Source organism: Osmerus mordax, chromosome 8 (assembly GCF_038355195.1).
Source record: "Osmerus mordax isolate fOsmMor3 chromosome 8, fOsmMor3.pri, whole genome shotgun sequence".
Classification (NCBI taxonomy): Eukaryota; Metazoa; Chordata; class Actinopteri; order Osmeriformes; family Osmeridae; genus Osmerus; species Osmerus mordax.
The window spans coordinates 8,684,910-8,706,820 of record NC_090057.1 but is presented as its reverse complement, the minus strand read 5'-3'; the positions used below and the strand labels follow the sequence as shown (position 1 = coordinate 8,706,820).

At 41.5% G+C, this 21,911-nt stretch overlaps 4 protein-coding genes and 1 pseudogene across 4 annotated transcripts; 1 reads left to right on the top strand and 4 right to left on the bottom strand.

Annotated features, from left to right (window-relative positions):
- Positions 1-2,163: 2,163 nt before the first annotated feature.
- On the bottom strand, positions 2,164-3,186 carry LOC136947612 (trace amine-associated receptor 13c-like). Its single transcript, XM_067241740.1, has one exon. It carries the CDS (start codon positions 3,184-3,186, stop codon positions 2,164-2,166), a length of 1,023 nt encoding a protein of 340 aa, XP_067097841.1.
- Positions 3,187-5,273: 2,087 nt separating this feature from the next.
- On the bottom strand, positions 5,274-6,288 carry LOC136947611 (trace amine-associated receptor 13c-like; annotated as a pseudogene).
- Positions 6,289-8,513: 2,225 nt separating this feature from the next.
- On the top strand, positions 8,514-9,542 carry LOC136947610 (trace amine-associated receptor 13c-like). Its single transcript, XM_067241738.1, has one exon. The coding sequence runs from the start codon at positions 8,514-8,516 to the stop codon at positions 9,540-9,542; it is 1,029 nt and encodes a 342-aa protein (XP_067097839.1).
- A 2,747-nt stretch (positions 9,543-12,289) lies between these two features.
- LOC136947609 (trace amine-associated receptor 13c-like) lies at positions 12,290-13,318 on the bottom strand. The gene has a single exon (XM_067241737.1). It carries the CDS (start codon positions 13,316-13,318, stop codon positions 12,290-12,292), a length of 1,029 nt encoding a protein of 342 aa, XP_067097838.1.
- Positions 13,319-18,086: 4,768 nt separating this feature from the next.
- LOC136947607 (trace amine-associated receptor 13c-like) lies at positions 18,087-19,115 on the bottom strand. Its single transcript, XM_067241735.1, has one exon. The coding sequence runs from the start codon at positions 19,113-19,115 to the stop codon at positions 18,087-18,089; it is 1,029 nt and encodes a 342-aa protein (XP_067097836.1).
- Between the last annotated feature and the right edge of the window lie 2,796 nt (positions 19,116-21,911).

Genomic DNA, 21,911 nt, shown 5'->3' with positions numbered 1-21,911 from the left:
ACAGACACCATACTCAAGATTAATCAGACAGTAATTCTAATTGCAACGTGACTAAGATAGCGCAAAACTCAGCCTCACTGAATCGAAGGAATACTTTGACAAAATAACCTTTTGGTTGAGCTCCACAGACCCTTTAAACTTCAAAACATTGAGTTAAACTTCAAAACATTGTTTGGGGTAGTTATGTCATCCCCTCCCACTAATCTGGAGGAAAAAAAATTGTATTGGGAGTCCTCACAGAGCCAGTACCACAGAGGTCACCATATCTGATGAGCAGCAGGCATCAGAATATTTGACCCCACTGTAACTGCTTGATAAAGGAGTTAAACCTCAAAACATAGTTTTCGGGTAGTTTTGTCATCCCTTCACACTAATCTGGACACGTTTTCTTATTTGGAGTCCTCACGGAGCCAGCACCACGGAGTTCACCGTATCTGACAGCCGTCAGAATATGTGACGCCACTGTAACTGCTTAATAAAGGAGTTAAACTTCAAACGATTGTTTGGGGGTAGTTATGTCATCCCTTCACACTAATCTGGACACGTTTTCTTATTGTGAGTCCTCACAGAGCCATTATCACAGAGGTCACCACATCTGACAAGCAGCAGCCATCAGAATATATGACCCCACTGTAACTGCTTGATAAAGGAGTTAATAACGGAAGTAATTACTGTAACCACCCCAACATTTCCCTCCCTCTCCCTTCAACTCCAACTACTGCCATCAGTGCACGGGCAGAGTGTGCAGAGTGTGTTACCATCAGGATGTGAAGTTTATTTCAGCTAAGGTAGCTACCTACACTACCTCCAACAGAAGAAAATCACTGGAATGAGCTGGTTACTAAAACAGAAATACAATACAACCAAGATCCATAGTGGCCTTGGCTTGCTTCAAACTAAGGAGCTGGGGATGGAGGCTTGCTTCATGAGCATGTGCCATAGAAACAGGATGCCATCTTTAAACAGATATGCTTTGTCTTAATATGTTTTATTATTACTTAACAATAGGTAAATGGACTACACAAACCTACACAGGACTACATAAAGTGAAGTATGCAAACAAAACAGAGCCAGACAGTACAAAATGGATAAAAACAGGACAATAGGCACAGTAAAGAATATTAAGTAGTGAACATTTCCCGATTTCTAATACAACAAAAATGTTCATCAAATAATACATTTGGGAAAACCTTGTCAGTTAGCCACCACCACAGGGAGCTGGTTGTACAATCTGTTAGTCATGTTGGTAGCTAGCCTATAGTGGGTTTGCTAACTTAGGTGGTTTTTATTTTATTTTTTATGTTGTAAGCATTCTATTAAATATAGATTTGTTGGTAAATAGTTTCACCATCGGGCTTTTAAAGTAAGTACCATGACTGGGTGTTTGGATTGACTGATTTACATTCATCAGTTAATAAGCAGGTGAAAGGTTAGATATATTGCAACTCCACCTGTTACCTCATGTTGTTGTGGACAGCATACTGTTGAGATTAGTCTACAATCTGAAAGATAGATGGACTTAATGAGCCAGAAAGGTTGTAGAAATATGCAATGATAAAGGTGTTTGGTGTTTCAGACCAAGGAGAAAAAAAAAGACAGAATTTATACATGAATCAGCTACCGTCATTTGCACAAACACATTTATACTCACAGTTAATCTGACCTGCTAATTGAGAATCTCTTTCAATGAGAACCAAAAAAATTACATGGCTGTTTGAGTTTATCAGCCTCAAGACACCTGATCAAGTAACAAATACATTCATATCAGAAGAGTGTCAATATCTTTAAGTTGACAATAAAATGAACAGATTTCCTGAACCAGGGGTAGAACAGAGCATAAATGATGGGATTTAAAGTGGAGTTAAAGTAGGCTAACCACCAGAACACCTCAAACAACGTCCCAGGTGTAGCAAAATGTATGTACGGCTCTACAATAGCAGCAACGAAGCAGGGCATCCAGCATAAAATAAACCCACCCACCACTACACCCAGCGTCTTGGCTGCTTTGCGCTCCGAGCGTTTCGACACTGCACCCTCGTTAGCCCCCCTTCCAACTCTGTGGATGGTATCTTCTATCCTCCTGGCATGCTTCTTAGCTAAGTTGTAGATGTGTACAATACAGGTGAATCAAACCAGATGATATTCTGGCAACAACACTCCAGATCACGTAATAAACACATTTATATCAGATGAGTGTCTGTTGAATATTTTCAGAGTTACAATAAGATGAAAACATTTCCTGAACCAGGGGTAGAACAGAGCATAGATGATAGGGTTTAGTGTGGAATTAAAGTAGCCCAACCAAGCAAATACCTCAACCACTGCAGTAGGTGTACCAAAGTTAATGTAAGGATCTATGATGGGATAGACAAAGAAAGGCATCCAGCAAAATATGAACACACCCACCACTATACCTAGTGTCTTGGCTGCTTTTCGCTCTGAGCGCTTTGACACTGTGCCCCTTCCCTCCTTAGGTGCCCCCCCTATTCCGTGACCGGAGTCATCTATCCGCCTGGCATGCATTTTAGCTACCTGGAAGATCTCAGTATACAAACCCACCATGATAGAGACTGGAAAGAAGAAATTCATGATTGTGTCTAAAGCCCCCCACAAAGAGTTGAAAACTATCATACATTCACCATGACATTTTACAGAATCCAGGTAGTCCTCTAATCCTGCCATGTAAGCCTTAGAGTAGAGGAGTCCATAGGTGTACAGAGCTGCTATTACCCAGCTGGCTGAGATCATGATCCAGGCCACAGGCATGGTGATGCGGGCTGAGTAGAGCATAGGGTTGCAGACTGCCTCATGGCGGTCAATGGCGATGGAGACCAGGTGGTAGATGGAGACAGAGGTAAAAAACACATAAAAGCTGCAGTGGAGAAGACAGAAACGGTTACCATAGTACCAGCATCCTTCGACAGCACTGACCGTGCTGAACGGCATCACAGTTAAACCTAGTAACAGGTCAGCCAGGGCTAGAGACATCACCATCATGTTAGTTGGACTATGGAGCTGCTTGAAGTGGGTGATGGAGATGATGACCACAGAGTTGCCCAGGATGGTGATCAGGATTCCCACCAGGAACACCAGGTAGAGAGTTACCTGAGCCCCAGAACTGAACACTAATCTGGGGCAGGACAGGTTAGAGGTTGGGTAGCACCACTGGTCCTTAGGACTGTCCATGACAACCTGTGAAATAAATACTTCAAAAGAGTTTACGCAAAGGCACTGGTACAATACATCTATTTAAAATATATCAAAGTGTATAATAAATCCCCATTTGTCCAAAAAATCATATAGTACAAACATGACAACCTTATGAACATTATAATTTACAGTAGAAACACAATGAAGGTTCAAACTCACTTACAGTTCAAATAAGTAAATGTCCCAGATAATCAGTTGATTGATCTAAAGAGTGCATAACAAATTATGTGAAGAGAACAATTGCATTTATATCCTTAAACTCACTATGGTACAACCCTCTTTTGCGTTTACTGCATTAACCATAGGCCACGTGAAACTGCATACTGCTAATAATTTGCATATGCATGAGGGGGTGTTTGTGTGTTTTACTGTGTGTGTTCCATCCTAAACATATTTAGCAACATGTGTGTTTAAAATAACAATCTCAATAAAATAAACATAGATCCACAGCCATGGGCTTCAATCTGGTACCTACAGTGAAACACTTGTGAGCAAATTAACCAAATATTTGTATTAAAACAATTCCTGGCCAAAATATGATATTAGTTATGTTGGTAAATATAATTTCTTACTTTCTGAGAACCTAGAAAAGCTAATGGAATAGTTCTAGAAAGAACATCTACAATTACAAAGTTGATTGTAACAATGAGAGAAAGAAATGTTTCATTAATGTTTCATATGAAAACAAACAAACAAAAATACAGTCCCTGAGCAAGATGATATTTGATAGGGGATTAATTCATGGTGGAATCCCACCATTTGGACACAAGAGAGAGACATAGGCCATGTTTGGAAGTGTGAGCGTGCAGGAGCAGTATGCAGGAGCGGTATGCTTCTTGAGGGGTAGCCTGTTGGTGGTACTCTTTTTGTTTCTTTGGTACTGTATTTGGCTGAAATGCTAGCTTCACAAATAAACCACTGTAGGTACTGTGCTCTATGAAAAACTATTTAAAAAAACACAGCTCCTTTTTAAGGTTATCTTACTGTAAACTGCTACAGTTACAAATTGTGTAATCTATACACATCTCTAGAAACTGAGAAATTGGACAATGTTCAGGGCTTGATGGTATTTCTGAGCGTTAACATTGCAAAGAGGCCTGTCAGACAAATAGCCTTGAAGACCTGACTGACCCTTCCAAATGGTTGTTCCAGAATTTGGTAATGATGATGATGATGATGAAAAAGGATGGCTTGTACAGAATTGTGTTGTTGGATTTCAGATTTGAATCAAGACGCAATACCCTTTGTAGCCTCAACTTGGAAACATTGTAATGAGATGTGTGGGTATAGTATTTTTACTACTGTCTACTCTTACACACACACACACACACACACACACACACACACACACACACACACACACACACACACACACACACACACACACACACACACATACATTTAACTGATTAACAAACAGTTTGCAGCATGTTCATTTGTTGTACCTTTGTTATATTGTATACTGTAATCTACAAAGCTGATGCTTGTAGGGACTGTTGAGGATATAGTATAGACCTGTACAGATTATTAATATTTATGTTATTGTAGATCTGTGTATATAAGGTGCAAACAGACACCGTACTCAAGATTAATCAGACAGTAATTCTAATTGCAACGTGAATAAGATAGCGCATTCTATTAAATATAGATTTGTTGGTAAATAGTTTCACCATCGGGCTCTTAAAGGAAGTACCATGACTGGGCGTTTGGATTGACTGATTTACATTCATCAGTTAATAAGCAGGTGAAAGGTTAGATTTATCGCAACTCCACCTGTTACCTCATGCTGTTGTGGACAGCATACTGTTGAGGTTAGTGTACAATCTGACAGATAGATGGACTTAATGAGCCAGAAAGGTTGTAGAAAGATGCAATGATAAAGGTGTTTGGTGTTTCAGACCAAGGAGAAAAAAAAGACAGAATTTATACATGAATCAGCTACCGTCATTTGCACAAACACATTTATACTCACAGTTAATCTGACCTGCTAATTGAGAATCTCTTTCAATGAGAACAAAAACAATTACATGGCTGTTTGAGTTTATCAGCCTCAAGACACCTGATCAAGTAACAAATACATTCATATCAGAAGAGTGTCTGGTGAATATCTTTAAGGTGACAATACGATTAACAGATTTCCTGAACCAGGGGTAGAACAGAGCATAAATGATGGGATTTAAAGTGGAGTTAAAGTAGGCTAACCACCAGAACACCTCAAACAACGTCCCAGGTGTAGCAAAATGTATGTACGGCTCTACAATAGCAGCAACGAAGCAGGGCATCCAGCATAAAATAAACCCACCCACCACTACACCCAGCGTCTTGGCTGCTTTGCGCTCCGAGCGTTTCGACACTGCACCCTCGTTAGCCCCCCTTCCAACTCTGTGGATGGTATCTTCTATCCTCCTGGCATGCTTCTTAGCTACGTGGTAGATCTCAGTATACAAACCCACCATGACACACACAGGGAAGAATAAAACTATGATTGTGCTCAGGGTCCCCCACAAGGTGTTGAAAACTATCATGCATTCACCATGACAGTTTACAGAATCCAGAGTCTTCTAATCCTGTTATATAAGCCTTAGAGTAGAAGAGTCCATAGGTGTACAGAGCTGCTATTACCCAGCTGGCTGAGATCATGAAAGAGGCCACAGGCATGGTGATGTGGACTGAGTAGAGCATAGGGTTGCAGACTGCCTCATGGCGATCAATAGAAATTGAGACCAGGTGGTAGATGGAGACAGAAGAGAGAAACATGTCAAAGCTGGAGTGGATGAGGCAGAAAGCGTCGCCATAGTACCAGCAGCCCTGTACAGTCCTCATCATGCTAAAGGGCATCACAATTAAACCTAGTAACAGTTCCGCCAGAGCTAGAGACATCACCATCATGTTGGTTGGACTGTGGAGCTGCTTGAAGTGGGTGATGGAGATGATGACCACAGAGTTGCCCAGGATGGTGACCAGGATTCCCACCAGGAACACCAGGTAGAGAGTTACCTGAGCCCCAGAACTGAACCCTGACCTGGGGCAGGACAGGTTAGAGACTGGGTAGCACCACTGGTCCTCAGGGCTGTCCATGACCACCTGTAATATAAAGACTTCAAAAGATTAGACACAAAAGCACCGGTACAATACATCTATTTAAAATATGCCATCCCCATTAGTCCAAAATATATTATAGTACATATATGATACATTTATAAACATTATGATTTACTGTAGTAATGCAATAATGGTACAAACAGATATACAAAACAAATGAGTCCCAGCTGAGTCCAAAAGAATCAGTTGATTGATGCATGAAAAATGAAGAGTGAAGAGAACAATTACTTTCATGTCCTTGATCTCACTGTAGGCACAACCCCCTTCTGCGTTTACTGCGCTCACCATAGGCCACATTCATCTGCATACTGCTAATAATGTAGGGTGTGTGTGTGTGTGTTAGTGTGTGCCATTCTAAGCATTTTTTTTTTTTACTTTTGTGCCTAAAATTACATTTACATTTAGTCATTTAGCAGACGCTCTTATCCAGAGCGACTTACAGCACATACAAAATCAAATGGAGCTCCACATCCATGGGCATTATTCTGGTACCTACAATGTAACAACTGTGAGCCAAATATAATAATACAAATACTGAACCAAATATTTTTATAAAATCACTTCCTGGCCAAAATGTAAAATTAGTTGAAAAGTTTATAAATTATATTTCTTACTTTATGAGAACCCATTGGAATACTTCTGCAACATTTACAGTTCTAAAGTTGATTATAAAACAAGAATAAAAACAAGTTTCCATAATGGTTTCATAAAATTTAAATAATTAAACCAAATATACTTTTCCTCTGTAAGATATTTATTGACAGGAAATTAATTTACAATGGACATGATAGGGAGACATATGGACATGATAGGGAGACATATGGACATGATAGTTAGACATATGGACATGATAGGGAGACATATGGACATGATAGTTAGACATATGGACATGATAGTTAGACATATGGACATGATAGGGAGACATATGGACATGATAGTCAGACATATGGACATGATAGTCAGACATATGGCATTTGGACATGAGAAGGAGATGTTTGTCATGTTTGTCATGTTTGTCATGTTTGGAAGTGTGACACAGAGGAGCAGTTTGCCAGAGCAGTATGCTTCTTGAAGTCTAGGTTTAACTGTTGTTTGGAATCACCAGAAAGCTGAGAGGGTGTATGTACAGTATGTGGAGTTGGCTGTAAAATGCTAGCATCACAAATAAACTACTTTCAGTATTGAACTCACGTAAAAAAACAAGGCAACTCTTTGTCGGTTAGTCTGTTCTGCTGCAGATACATTTACATTTAGTCATTTAGCAGACGCTCTTATCCAGAGCGACTTAAAGTAAGTACAGGGACATTCCCCCTGAGGCAAGTAGGGTGAAGTAACTTGCCCAAGGACACAACGTCATTTGGCACAGCCTGAATCGAACCGATAACCTTCAGATTACTAGCCCGACTCCCTTACCGCTCAGCCACCTGACTCCCTATACAGATACAGATCTCTAATCTCTAAACACCCCAAGAAACTGAGTCCCTGTTGTGACGAAATGCATTTGAGCTTTGCAATTAAAAAACTTGCTTGCATAGGTAAATTATTCCCACCAAATAAATAATAATAAAATAATTCAGCCATATGCATGAGATATTACGCCTTCAGGGCTTTCATACAATACATCTCTATGATAAATGTCATGGTAAGACAAAAAATGGCATGTGCAAAATTGTGTTCATAGGATTCATATTTTAATCAAGACACAATACTCTTTGCAGTCTCAACTCAGAAACATTGTAAGGAGATGTTTTTTTTGTTTTTTTTTACTTCTGCCTTCTCCTGCAGCAACAAACACGCACACACACACTTTTCTCTTTCTCTCATGCACACACAAACATGCATCTGCATGCAACTCATCTCATGCATAACTCATCAGCATGTGATTCATTTGCCCTGATATGACTGGACGGAAACCAAGAATTCAGAAGAGGGGTGTGCCTCCAGGAATATCTAGAACATAAATGTTATTGTTCTACACACTCTTCATCATGATCAGATGACGTTGGTCTTTCTTTTACAAGGGTGTTTCGTGTTTACCTTTGTCATATGTATACTGTAATCTATAATGTTGATTATTGTATGGACTGTTGGGGATAATGGTATTGACTTTTGACTGTACTGATTTTTTGTTGCTGTTAGTATTATAGATGTATGTATGTATATTTCACATGATTTAAAGTCTTTAGAGTTTTCTCTTGGCCATGGCCAGTTCTGAGGACCAGTGGTGCTACCCAAACTCGAACTTGTCCTGCCCCAGATTAGTGTTCAGTTTTGGGGCTGAGGTAACTCTCTACCTGGTGTTCCTGGTGTGCATCCTGGTCACCATCCTGGGCAACTCTGTGGTCATCATCTCCATCGCCCACTTTAAGCAGCTCCACAGTCCAACCAACATGATGGTGATGTCTCTAGCTCTGGCTGACCTGTTACTAGGTTTAACTGTGATGCCCTTCAGCATGATGAGGACTGTTGAGGGATGTTGGTACTATGGCGACTCTTTCTGTCTCCTCCACTCCAGCTTTGACATGTTCCTCTCAACTGTCTCCATCTTCCACCTGGTCTCCATCGCCATCGATCGCCATGAGGCAATCTGCAACCCTATGCTCTACTCAGCCCGCATCACCATGCCTGTGGCCTGGATCATGATCTCAGCCAGCTGGGTAATAGCAGCTCTGTACTCCTCCTGCCTGCTCTACTCCAAGGCTAACATGGCTGGACTAGAGGACTTCCTGGAGTCTATTAAATGTCTGGGTGGTTGTTACTTATTGTTTAACTCTCTGTGGGGGACATTGAACTCAATCATAACTTTTTTCTTCCCTGTATGCATAATGGTTGGTTTGTATACTGAGATCTTCCAGGTAGCTAAGAAGCATGCCAGGAGGATAGAGGATGGCAGTCATGGAGTGGGGGTAAATCTTAACCAGGGAAGGGAGAGGGGGGGAGTGTCGAAGCGCTCAGAGCGGAAAGCAGCCAAGACACTAGGAATAGTGGTGAGTGTGTTTATATTCTGCTGGATGCCATTCTTTGTTGACTCCCTTATAGATCCCTACATTGGTTTTGCTACACCTGGGAAACTGTTTGAGATGTTTGTTTGGTTTGGTTACTTTAACTCCACTCTAAACCCTATAATCTATGCTCTGTTCTACCCCTGGTTCAGGAAATGTGTTCATCTCATTGTCACCTTGAAGATATTCATGAGACATTCAACTGACATGAATGTGTTTGGTCATTAGTTAGGTGTATAGTGGCCATCGTGTCTTCTGGTTTTGTACAACCCTGCATGTAATGTGTTCTCTGTCTATCTCGCTAAAGAAGGTTTATTAAGACCTCAGCCAATTAACCTGTGTCGATAATAAAAGAGAAGTGTGTGTCTTTTCGGCCTGAGTCACCAAGCTAAATCTTCACTACCTCTGCTTGATTATTTTCCTCCTTTACAGTCCTCCCTCCTGCCCCTCCTCATAGAGCCAAGGAGGCTCCTGTTTCACATGTTGGCTAAGCATGCTGCTGATCTTACATACTGTAATACTGTAAGAATTCCTGTTACCTTTTACTTCCTGAGCTACTACAGTTAAATGTAAATAAAGCCTTTTAACAGGCTGTCATAGTAGTATCATACATATTTGTACAACATTTCTGAATAAATAATAAATCAACTACTTGACTAAATGTATCATTGGAGTTGTTAGAATATGTTTTTCCCTGGTCTTAATAGAAGCTGACTTTCAGCAGTTGTGCTAAGCTTGCTAACTTAAACTTTCATTGAACAGCACGCCCCCAAATATTAATAATAACCATGAATTCATGTGAATCACACAAATAAATAAAAATCTGTTCAGAAGGAACACTACCTACAAAACACTGTGAAGTTTTACAGTTAGCTTGTAAGGCCCTGTATTGCATATAATGACATCCAAACAACTAGCCCAGTAATTGCACCCCTCTTGAGGTGATGTCAAGGCACTGCATTGTCAAACATTAAAACCTCCAACTAACAGGTGTGTGCAGGGATGGACTGGGACATAGACTTGTGCCCCAGTATTTCACTGGAATGCCCCTCTTTTACCATCCTGGGTATAACCTAAACTGCACCATCTCAACCCTCCAACTAAGGCACAACATATACCAAAAGTATTGGGAGCGACATACATTTTGTGTTTGTAAAGCTTGCTAGGCCTTGGCATAAAATGACTGCTAACATCATTTCAGTAAGTCATATCATCAGCACAGGGAAAAGTGTGAACTAGTTCTAGCCAGGTGAAATCACTCTATCATTCTGATTGGATTTTAAGAGCAGATTGACTGCTGTAAAAGAGGGGACTATGTGCATATATTGAAAATGTTAACCCCAACAAAGCTTAAAAAATGAATGTATTAACAATAAGTTAATTTTAAAATTAGCTTATTGTATTCCAGTATTCTATAGAAACATGTGAAAGCATTTTCCTCAAATACAGCTCCAGGAATCTGTGCATGTGTGTGTGTTTCACCGACATCACTGACTGCATCAAGGGCACTGTGCACTAGTGAGATGTATGTCATGAACACACAAAATTCCTTTAAAAGTAAATTCCTTTGTTTAAAGGAATACTTCTTAGGAATGTATTTATTTGACTTTTCCATGTAGGACATGTTTTGTCCCTTATCTAAAAAATCAGTGAGTTGCATGTCTTAATGTTGGACAATATTGTGCTATGAGATCACCTCAAGAATACAGGGCTAGTTGTTTTTAGGATGTCATATGTGTTAAGCGGGGCCTTATAAGCTAATTGTGATGCTCCGCATTGTTTTATAGATAGGGAAAAGTAGAGTAAGATGTCAGTGACATGCACACATTTCTGGAATGATAGATATTGCAGTACCTGTGATGTAGTTTTGGTACCTACATTTCTCTAATCACAATTAAAAGTAAGTACTTGTTAACCTACAAATAATCTAGTTACTTATGCACCTTATAAAAGTCATGAATGAGTTTCTTGTTCTTTCAACAAATTGCCAATACTCTGGTACATTCATGCAAATTATTATGTAGCCTACAATTGTCTGCTTTTTCCTACATTATCAATTGCTTATGTCACGTTGATCAAAATGTATTATAAATGTTCTCTGTTAAATTGTCTTACCCCAAACATATTTAGTTCATTACAAAGTGATTAAATGCATGGTTGAGCCAGCTGTCATAATTGACAGCTGGTAATTTGTGGTTTAATAATTTTCTAAAAGTATTTGGGGCAAAATTCCCAGGGGAGATATATGTAATATATACACATTATAACTGGCATTGTTTATGTTTATAGTTCCCAATTTCATTTCAAATAGGGTAGCAGATGTGATCCTTCATGTTAATCCTGTTCTCTTTTTAGTATTTTGTCCACTTCCAAAATCCATTCTACTTCCATAAAAAAATAAGTAGGCTAATCTCTTAAAGTGAGTCCATGTTATGTTTTTTTGCCACAACATTTTCCTGTTAGGAGTATGTGGTAGGCCTACATGTCAAATGGACAGCTACTGTAGCTAACTTTCTATCAACACGTAAGTGTAGGTACGTTTAACTGTGTATTATGCAGTATAAGATAAACTGTAAGTCAAAAGATTATACTTTTCTTTCACAACTTTGTTACATTTAATTGCAGCAGCACAGCAGAAAGGTTTAAGGAAGTCTTGATAAGCAGCAGGCTTAGCCAATACGTGCTACGGTAAAATATACTCTTTTGCTCTCTGAAGGAGGGGCAGAATGAAGGACTTTAGAGGAGGGATGGGCTGTAATTAATTAGAGGTAGTGAGGATTTAGCTTGGTGTTTAAGGCCAAGGGGAGAAACAAATAGAAAAGCACACACACATACCACCTTTACCTGATAATACCTACATGCTGGTGTTCTGAGGTTCTGATTAATCTATTTTAACAAGCCAAACAGTGAACACATCACAACCATGTTGTTTAGTTAAAATACCAGCAGACATGCTGGCCTAAAAAACCTCCAGATCAATGACCAAACACGTTCATATCAGATGAGTGACTTATGAATATCTTCAGGGTGACAGTTAGATGAACACATTTCCTGAACCAGGGGTAGAATAGAGCATAGATTATAGGGTTTAGAGTGGAGTTAAAGTAACCAAACCAAACAAAAACCTCAAACAGTTTCCCAGGTGTAGCAAAGCCAATGTAGGGATCTATAAGGGAGTCAACAAAGAATGGCATCCAGCAGAATATAAACACACTCACCACTATTCCTAGTGTCTTGGCTGCTTTTCGCTCTGAGCGCTTCGACACTCCCCCCCTCTCCCTTCCCTGGTTAAGATTTACCCCCACTCCATGACTGCCATCCTCTATCCTCCTGGCATGCTTCTTAGCTACCTGGAAGATCTCAGTATACAAACCCACCATGATGCATACAGGGAAGAAAAAAACTATGACTGAGTTTAGTGTCCCCCACAGAGAGTTAAACAATAAGTAACAACCACCCAGACATTTGATAGACTCCAGGAAGTCCTCTAGTCCAGCCATGTTAGCCTTGGAGTAGAGCAGGCAGGAGGAGTACAGAGCTGCTATTACCCAGCTGGCTGAGATCATGATCCAGGCCACAGGCATGGTGATGCGGGCTGAGTAGAGCATCGGTTTACAGATTGCCTCATGGCGATCAATAGCGATGGAGACCAGGTGGAAGATGGAGACAGAAGAGAGAAACATGTCAAAGCTGGAGTGGATGAGGCAGAAAGTGTTGCCATAGTACCAGCAGCCCTGTACAGTCCTCATCATGCTAAAGGGCATCACAGTTAAACCTAGTAACAGGTCAGCCAGAGCTAGAGACATCACCATCATGTTGGTTGGACTGTGGAGCTGCTTGAAATGGGCGATGGAGATGATGACTACAAAGTTACCCAGGATGGTCACCAAGATGCCCACCAGGAACACCAGGTAGAGAGCTACCTGAGCCCCAGAACTGAACACTAATCTGGGGCAGGACAGGTTAGAGGCTGGGTAGCACCACTGGTCCTCAGGGCGGTCCATGGCCAGAGACACAGTATCTGGAAACTAAAGGCTTTAAATTATTTGATATATGCACATAAATGCACATCTACTGGAACTTTGCAGAATAACACATACACCATTCCTAGTAAGCAATACACTACAAACCATATAACATAAGCAATTATTCAAATGAGCTTTAAGAGCATATTGTCAACTTACACACTTAGCAAATACACGCACACACCACTGGAAGTTAGACATTCAAGATACTGTGATCATTGGATTGAATGGATTAAGTGAAGAGAACAATAACATTTATATTCTTGATATGGCCTCAGGAACACCCCTCTGCCAGCTTCTCCTCCAGTCACAACAGGCCTCATGTATCACATGCTGGATACTGTAATGTATGTTCATTAATGAGCTGCACATGCAGGTGTGTGTTTGTGTTGCATAGAGAAGGAGAAAAACACAATTTTAGATGTCTGTTGTCCCCTTAATTTGAATTATTCATTAATCCTCTACCTATATGCAGGGGATTCTAATTTGAATGTACAATGTTCAGTTGAACTAATTGAATAACCATGACGCTCAAACTTAGCATTATAAACACTGGTTGAAAGACAATAATGATTATGTTCAAGATCTCCCCACGGATTATTGACAATGAAAGTACAGCCACCCCAGCAAATGACTGCAGAAAGTCCTTTATTCCGTCAAAAGTATTGGAGTAGATGGAGGCCATAGGAGTACAGATATCCTAATATCCAGTTGGTGGAGATCATGACCCAGGCTACAGGCATGGTGATGTGAGCTGAGTACAGCATAGGGTAGAAGATGGAGACGGAGGTGAGGAACATGTCTACGCTGGAGTGGAGGTTACAGAAAGTGTTGCCATAGTACCAGCAGCCCTGTATAGTCCGGAACATACTGAAGGGCATCACAGTTAAGCTAACACGTCAGCCAGGGCTAACAACATCCCCATCATGTTTTTCTCTGCCATTCCAAGAGTGGATCTTTCATGTTGAGTGAATACTTGACCAGGATATTCAGCGAATTGTTAGGCTATTTCATTAGAAATAGGCAAATATACAATATAATGCACATTCTGTCTAACTAGAACTACCAACCAGCCATGGTGTAGTTGTTAATTGGTGTGGAGCTTTGAGGCACACTCAACACACACTTTTTCTGAACACTACCCACTAGCTGAAGTTATCATGGTATACTAAAGAGAGCGATAGCCGCAATGGGCACAATACTGTCAGCATCATCTATGGTTACGTATCTACTAAACAGCATCTTAACCAAGGTTGAAACAACTCTAGTTCAATCATATTGTGACATACCAAGGTGAAATTGTACATGGTACTTCAGAGTGATGTCATCTTGAACCCTATTAGGTTTGAAAAAAAATCATTCAAAATTACATTTGATTTAGTGACGCAAACATATGGAGACTATGTGTACATTTACATAAATATACACCCCTTTCAGCCATTTTGTATTTGATTCAATTATCTTAAGTAACGTTTTTAAATACATAAATGATACATATCTGTACAAAATTTCAAGTCGATTAGAGCTTTGGTTCAAGAAAAGAGGAATTTATAAGGTTTTCCAAAATTATCACTGTACAGGGAAATCCATCATGGCGGACTTTGTGGGTCCTTGAGGCTTTTTTGTTCCTCATGAAATATGAGGCATGCACATGCATCCATAACTTTGACAATTTGACTTTTTGACTTTTACCAACAATTACAATCCTAATAATCCCATACCTACCATGGACTATTCTGATTTCAGACCTGTCCACCCTATGCATACATATGTATTGGTATTACATTTATGCTATTAAATGTAAATAATGCTGGAGTAGAAGGGAAGAAACGTATGCAGGGGGAGAGCATGTCATGGGAGGCCTTGTTTTCCATTTGATGTAAGTGCAATGCACTCCCTGCTAACACTGACTAGGAAAGTGTTACATGCCTGAAACTTACTGTGGTTACTCATACTAGTGCCCTCAGTGTACAGTAAAAATCATTTGATGTTGGGATATACAAAACAGACAATAGAGGGGGGTGCATTTCATGACAGGCTTGTTGTATTCCTTCTTGCCATGAAATGCACCCCCTGCTAACTCTGACTAGGAAAGTGTTACATGCCTGAAACTTACTGTGCTTACTCATACTAGTGCCCTCAGTGAACAGTAAGAATCATTTGATGCTGGGATATACAGAACAGACAATAGAGGGGGTGCATTTCATGGCAGGCTTAATGCACCCCCTGCTAACTCTGACTAGGAAAGTGTCACATGCCTGAAACTTACTATGGTTACTCATACTAGTGCCCTCAGTGCACAGTAAGAATCACTTGATGCTGGGATATACAGAACAGACAATAGAGGGGGGTGCATTTCACGAGAGGCTTGTTGTATTCCTTCTTGCCATGAAATGAACCCCCTGCTAACTCTGACTAAGAAAGTGTCACATGCCTAAAACTTACTGTGGTTACTCATACTAGTGCCCTCAGTGTACAGTAAGAACCATTTGATGCTGGGATATAGAGAACAGACAATAGAGGGGGGTGTATTTCACGACAGGCTTGTTGTATTCCTTCTTGCCATGAAATGCACCCCATGCTAACTCTGACTAGGAAAGTGTCACATGCCTGAAACTTCCTGTGGTTACTCATACTAGTGCCCTCAGTGTACAGTAAGAATAATTTGATGCTGGGATATACAGAACAGACAATAGAGGGGGTGCATTTCATGGCAGGCTTAATGCACCCCCGTGCTAACACTGACTAGGAAAGTGTTACATGCCTGAAACTTACTGTGCTTACTCATACTAGTGCCCTCAGTGTACAGTAAGAATAATTTGATGCTGGGATATATAGAACAGACAATAGAGGGGGGTGCACTGTATGTCTCTGAAACCTTAGCCAAATAAGTATACACCACATACTACTAATAGTATAAATGACCAAAACAACAAAGGGACAAACACATAGCCATCACACTCACATGACAAAGACAAGATTATAGATCAATCAATCCATGAAATAAGAATGATAGACTCAAGATGACAATAACATTTATATTCTTGATTTTCCTGGAGATACGCCCCTCTACTGGATTCCCCTCCAGTCACAACAGACCACATGCATCACGTGCTGCATGCTATACCCACTTTATTGCTGAGTTGCATACATGTGCGTGTTTGTAAGTGTATGTGTGTATTGCTCTAGAGAAGGCCTTACAAGCAACAAGTTAGGCAGGCTTTACTTCAAACATTCTGCGTTGGTATGGTTTATGCTGGTCTTGGTACTGGAAGGTTTTGGGTAATGTTGGATTGCATTGGATATCCAAACTGGCATTTTTTGGATCATTTTAGTTTATTTGCGGTTATAAGTCTGACCCAACTTTCCTCATTACCTTATTCTATTGCTAACATTAGATCCTGCTGACATGAATTCTGAATTCTTGATGAATAAGAATAAACAAGAATGGGACTTGTTGTAGGCAGAACAGAAAAATATGTAACAGCTAATGTGGCCCTTACACGCAGTACACCTGTTTATAATCATACAGGTAATGATTGAGGTTAATAAAAATCTATTTTAACAATAGCGACCGAGAACACATAACATGTTGGTTTGTTGAGGTTGTAAAAGCGGGCGCACAGGCCACAAGGAGTGTCTGTTGAATATATTCAGGGTGACAATGAGATGAAGACAATTCCTGAACCAAGTTACATGTAGAGTAGGCTAACCACTATAGCTCTTCACACAGTTTTCCAGTTGTGGTAAAACTAGTGCAAGGCTCTATGACAGCATTGTCCCTTTGATGCGCATCATGGGTCAACGTAACCCAACTCAGTTTTTCTTTCTATATCTTTGCCAAATTTTCTATTATCATTCATTGACCACAGAGTGGCCCAGGATTATTACCCTCCACCTCCTTCCAGCACATCACGACTTTACAATCTGAGTGCTGCACTGCCCAGCATAGACTTTGCACATTTGCACTTATTATAACCACCTTGCAACTGCCTACCCTCACTGTTTCATTACATTGGTCAGTGAGTATTGTGTATATATTTTTTATATTTGTTATTATTATTATTATCATCTGATCTTTTATCTTTTATTGTTAATATTGTCCGCTACTATCTATTTGATTATTAAAAACTGCACTGTTGTAGGTTGCTCAGCGGCACAAAGCTTTTCATTGTACTTGTATACTTGTGTATCCTGTACATATGACAATAAACTTGAATTGAATTGAAAAAAGGATGGTGACCATGAAGCCCCCCAGAAGCAACCAGGTAGAGAGTTACCTGAGCCCCAGAACTGAACACTGCTGTATGAACTCCAACAACAAGAGGCATAGGCTTTAGACAGATTTAATGGAATAGTTTATTTATTTATCTTTCACATAGTTGACATTTGATTGCAGTAGCACAGCAGGGAAACTGTTTCAAATAAGTCTTACGGGATATTTGTATCAAATTAAATCCATATTATACATACTTAGCTTACAGTACATGTGCAAAGAGAAGGCTGGAAAACTGTATCACAACTCCCTCTGTTACCTCATGTTTCTGTTGATCCTGCTGAGTTACTCTAAGACCGAACTGATGAATAAACAAAAAAGGACCACAGAAGTTTGACAGGAAATGTATGATGCTGTTTGGGGTTGTAGGCTGAGAGGGAAAATATGGAACAGCTTATGCGACACACTCACTAAACGACATCTGTTTAAACTTAATTGTTAAGCTGACACACTGGCAACAATAATGACATGTCAAGTGACAAACACATTCATATCAGATGAGTGTCTGGTGAATATCTCCATGGTAACAATGGCATTAATGCATTTCCTGAACCAGGGGTAGAACATAGCATAGATAATAGGGTTTAAAGTGGAGTTAAAGTAGCCTAACCACACAAACACCTCAAATAAAATAGCAGGTGTACTAAAGTTAGTGTAAGGGTCTATGGTGGAGTTTACAAAGAATGGCATCCAGCAGAATATAAAAACTCCCACCACTATACCTAGTGTCTTGGCTGCTTTGCGCTCTGAGCGTTTCGACATTGCCCCCCTCCTCTCTCCCTCATTAAGTTTCCTCACCCCTCCATGGCTACCGTCTTCTATCCTCCTGGCATGCTCCTTAGCTACCTGGAAAATCTCAGCATATAAACCCATCATGATAGACACAGGAAAGAAAAAGGATATCAGTGTGTCTAATGCACCCCACAGATGGTTGAACAATAAGTAACAACCACCCAGACATTTAATAGATTCCAGATAGTCCTCTAGTCCAGCCACGTTAGCCTTGGAGTAAAGTAGGCCATAAGAGTACAGACCTGCTATTACCCAGCTGGCTGAGATCATGATCCAGGCCACAGGCATGGTGATGTGGGCTGAGTAGAGCATAGGGTTGCAGACTGCTTCATGGCGATCAATAGCGATGGAAACAAGGTGAAAGATAGAGACAATGGTGAGGAACATGTCAAAGCTGGAGTGGAGGAGACAGAAATCATCACCATAGTACCAGCATCCCTCGACACTCCGGACCATGCTGAAGGGCATCACAGTTAAACCTAGTAACAGGTCAGCCACGGCTAGAGACATCACCATCATGTTGGTTGGACTGTGGAGCTGCTTGAAGTGGGCGATGGAGATGATGACCACAGAGTTGCCCAGGATGGTGACCAGGATGCCCACCAGGAACACCAGGTAGAGAGTTACCTGAGCCCCAGAACTGAACACCGATTTAGGACAGGACAAGTTAAAGGCTGGGTAGCACCACTGGTCGTCAGGACTTTCCATAAAAAACGAAATCTGTGAAGATAATAACATTGTGAAATAAGCACACATCTGCACTGTATGTCTCTGAAACCTTAGCCAAACAAGTATACACCACATACTACTAGTCTATACCAGCATACAGTACAAACCTGATAATAGTATAAACGACCAAAACAACAAAGGGACTAACACATAACAATCACACTCACACAAAGACAAGATTATAGATCAATCCAATCCATGAAATGAAATAAGAATGATAGAGTCAAGATGACAATAACATTTATATTCTTGATATTCCTGGAGTCACACCCCTCTGCTGGTTTCCCCTCCAGTCACAGCACAGCACATGCATGACGCTGAAAGATCCACTTTATTGATGAGTTACTTATGCCTGTGTATGTGTATGTTTATTTATGGTATTAATTAAAGGATCCCTTGGTAAATCAGCCTCTGCCAGGTAGAATGGGAAATATTTGAAAAAGTTAACACCAATATTTAGTTATATTAATATTTAGTTATATATATTTAGTTTACTTAAGATATTAAGATCTTAAGATGGTGGACAATGACGGCACCGCACACCTGGCCTTTGTTTTGGCCCGATCCAGGGTAGCTTCGAGACGTTTGCACTCAATGCCCCGGCTGGAGCTGTGTGGTGCACTCACAGGAGCCCAGCTCTCCAAACTCCTTAGTGATGAGCTCACTCTGGAGATTAAGAAGACAGTCATGTGGACAGGCTCTACAACGGTGCTGACCTGGCTGCGATCGGAATCTTGCCGTTTCAAGGTCTTCGTTGGCACTCGCGTAGCTGAGATTCAAGAACTGACTGACCAGCACACATGGCGATATGTCGACTCGGCACAGAACCCAGTCGACAATATCACTCGTGGCAAAGTTCTTCAGGACTTGGTAAGACCCAACAGATGGAGTCAAGGGCCCCCCTTTCTGCTTAGGGATCCTAATCCGTGGCCTGACGATCCTACCAGTGCAGTGGGAGATCCTCCAGACGCTACTGAGTTGCGCAAGTCAACTTTCTGTGGTGTGTCATCAGTAGCCGTAAATCAGTCAGACTCAGACCTACACCAACACAGCACATGGAAGGAACTGCTACAAGCCACTGTCCAGGAGCTACATGGGGCGGCTACAGAGGAGAGCTGCGCTAATGCAGAGGATTACCGCCAGGCTGAGAGACTTCTCCTTAGCAGGGCTCAGTGTGACATCTTCCCTGAAGAACTCCATCTCCTTAAAGCAGGGAAACCCGTTCAACGCAGCAGCCGCCTCCTGAACCTGTCCCCAGAACTGGACGACACTGGAGAGCTCATCAGGGTCGATGGTCGTCTCCCCCGCCGGTCAGAAGATCTGCACCAGCCTATACCCTGTGGTCCTGGATCCCTCACATCCAGTGACCAGCCTCCTAATAGAGGAATTTGACAGCCGTCTGAGGCACCCAGGACCAGAACGTGTCTTTGCTGAAATCCGACGGATGTACTGGATCTTGTAAGGAAGAGAGGCAGTCCGTCGCTTCCAAAGAAATTGTGCAGAATGCCGCAGTTGGAAAGCTAAGCCAACAGTACCCAGAATGGCTGACTTGTGGCCTGCCTCCATCTCTTTAAGCCAGTTTTCCATTCAACAGGCGTTGACTGCTTCGGGCCGTTTGTGGTCAAAGTGGGGCAGCGCACAGAAAAAAGGAGGGGAATAATATTTAAATGACTCACTGTCAGGGCTGTACACCTGGACGTCCGGACCTCAATTGACACTACCTCCTTTCTAATGGCCCTGCGTAGGTTTATAGCTAGGAGGGGAACCCCTGCCAAACTTTATTCAGACCAGGGCACCAACTTTAAAGGTGGTGAGAGAGAACTGAGTGAGGCATATGCCGCAATGTCTGCTGACCTTCAGTTGCTCCTCGCCCCACAGAAAATCCACTTCCACTTTAATCCTCCTACTGTTCCTCACTTCGGGGGGTGTGGGAGCGGGAGATTCGATCCGTAAAGACTGCCCTGTACACCACAGTTGGTGCCCAGCCCTTGCAGAAAGAGGTCCTCCGCACCATCCTCATCGAAGTGGAAGGGATCCTGAACTCCAAACTGTTGGGCTACGTCCCATCTGATGTCAGCGATCCAGACCCTGTGACACCCAACTGCCTGCTGATGGGGCAGCCTGATGGCTCCCTGCCTCAGATCGTTTACCTCAAGGAGGAGCTTCTCAGTCGCCGGCGGTAGAAGCATGCACAAGTGCTTGCTGACCACTTCTGGGCTTGTTTCATCTGACTGTACTTACCTGGGCTGCATGCCCGACCGAAGTGGCAGTCATCTCCGGCCGACGTCACAGAGGACTCCGTGGCGATGATTGATGACTCTTAATTTGTAGTAGCAGCACCATACGTCATGCCAGAGAGAGAACGCACATTGTTTTACTTTAATCTGTTGTGTTACATGCTTGGGGATGCCGTGAGCTGACTAGCCTGTTGAGTTAACACGTCAGCGTAGATATGTGCACGCGGGCTATGTAGTAGCTTTGTACTTATTGTTTTCCCCTTTCTCCCTTGTTTCAGAACCACACATATCCCACACACACCTTAACCACACACTGTGATAACACACTGGTTGCTTGAGAGCATTCCTGTAAACGGATTCGTCTTTCAATACAAAGTGGTTGCATCATGTCTCGTCTCATCATTGCCTCATCTCCAACGTGCACCTCTCCTACCCTGAAGATCCTGGCCTTGAAGTAGTGTTCTGGCCGACACTCAAGATTGTGTGTGGTGATGAAATAAGAACAGCTCCTATACAGTCCTACCCTACATATACAGTT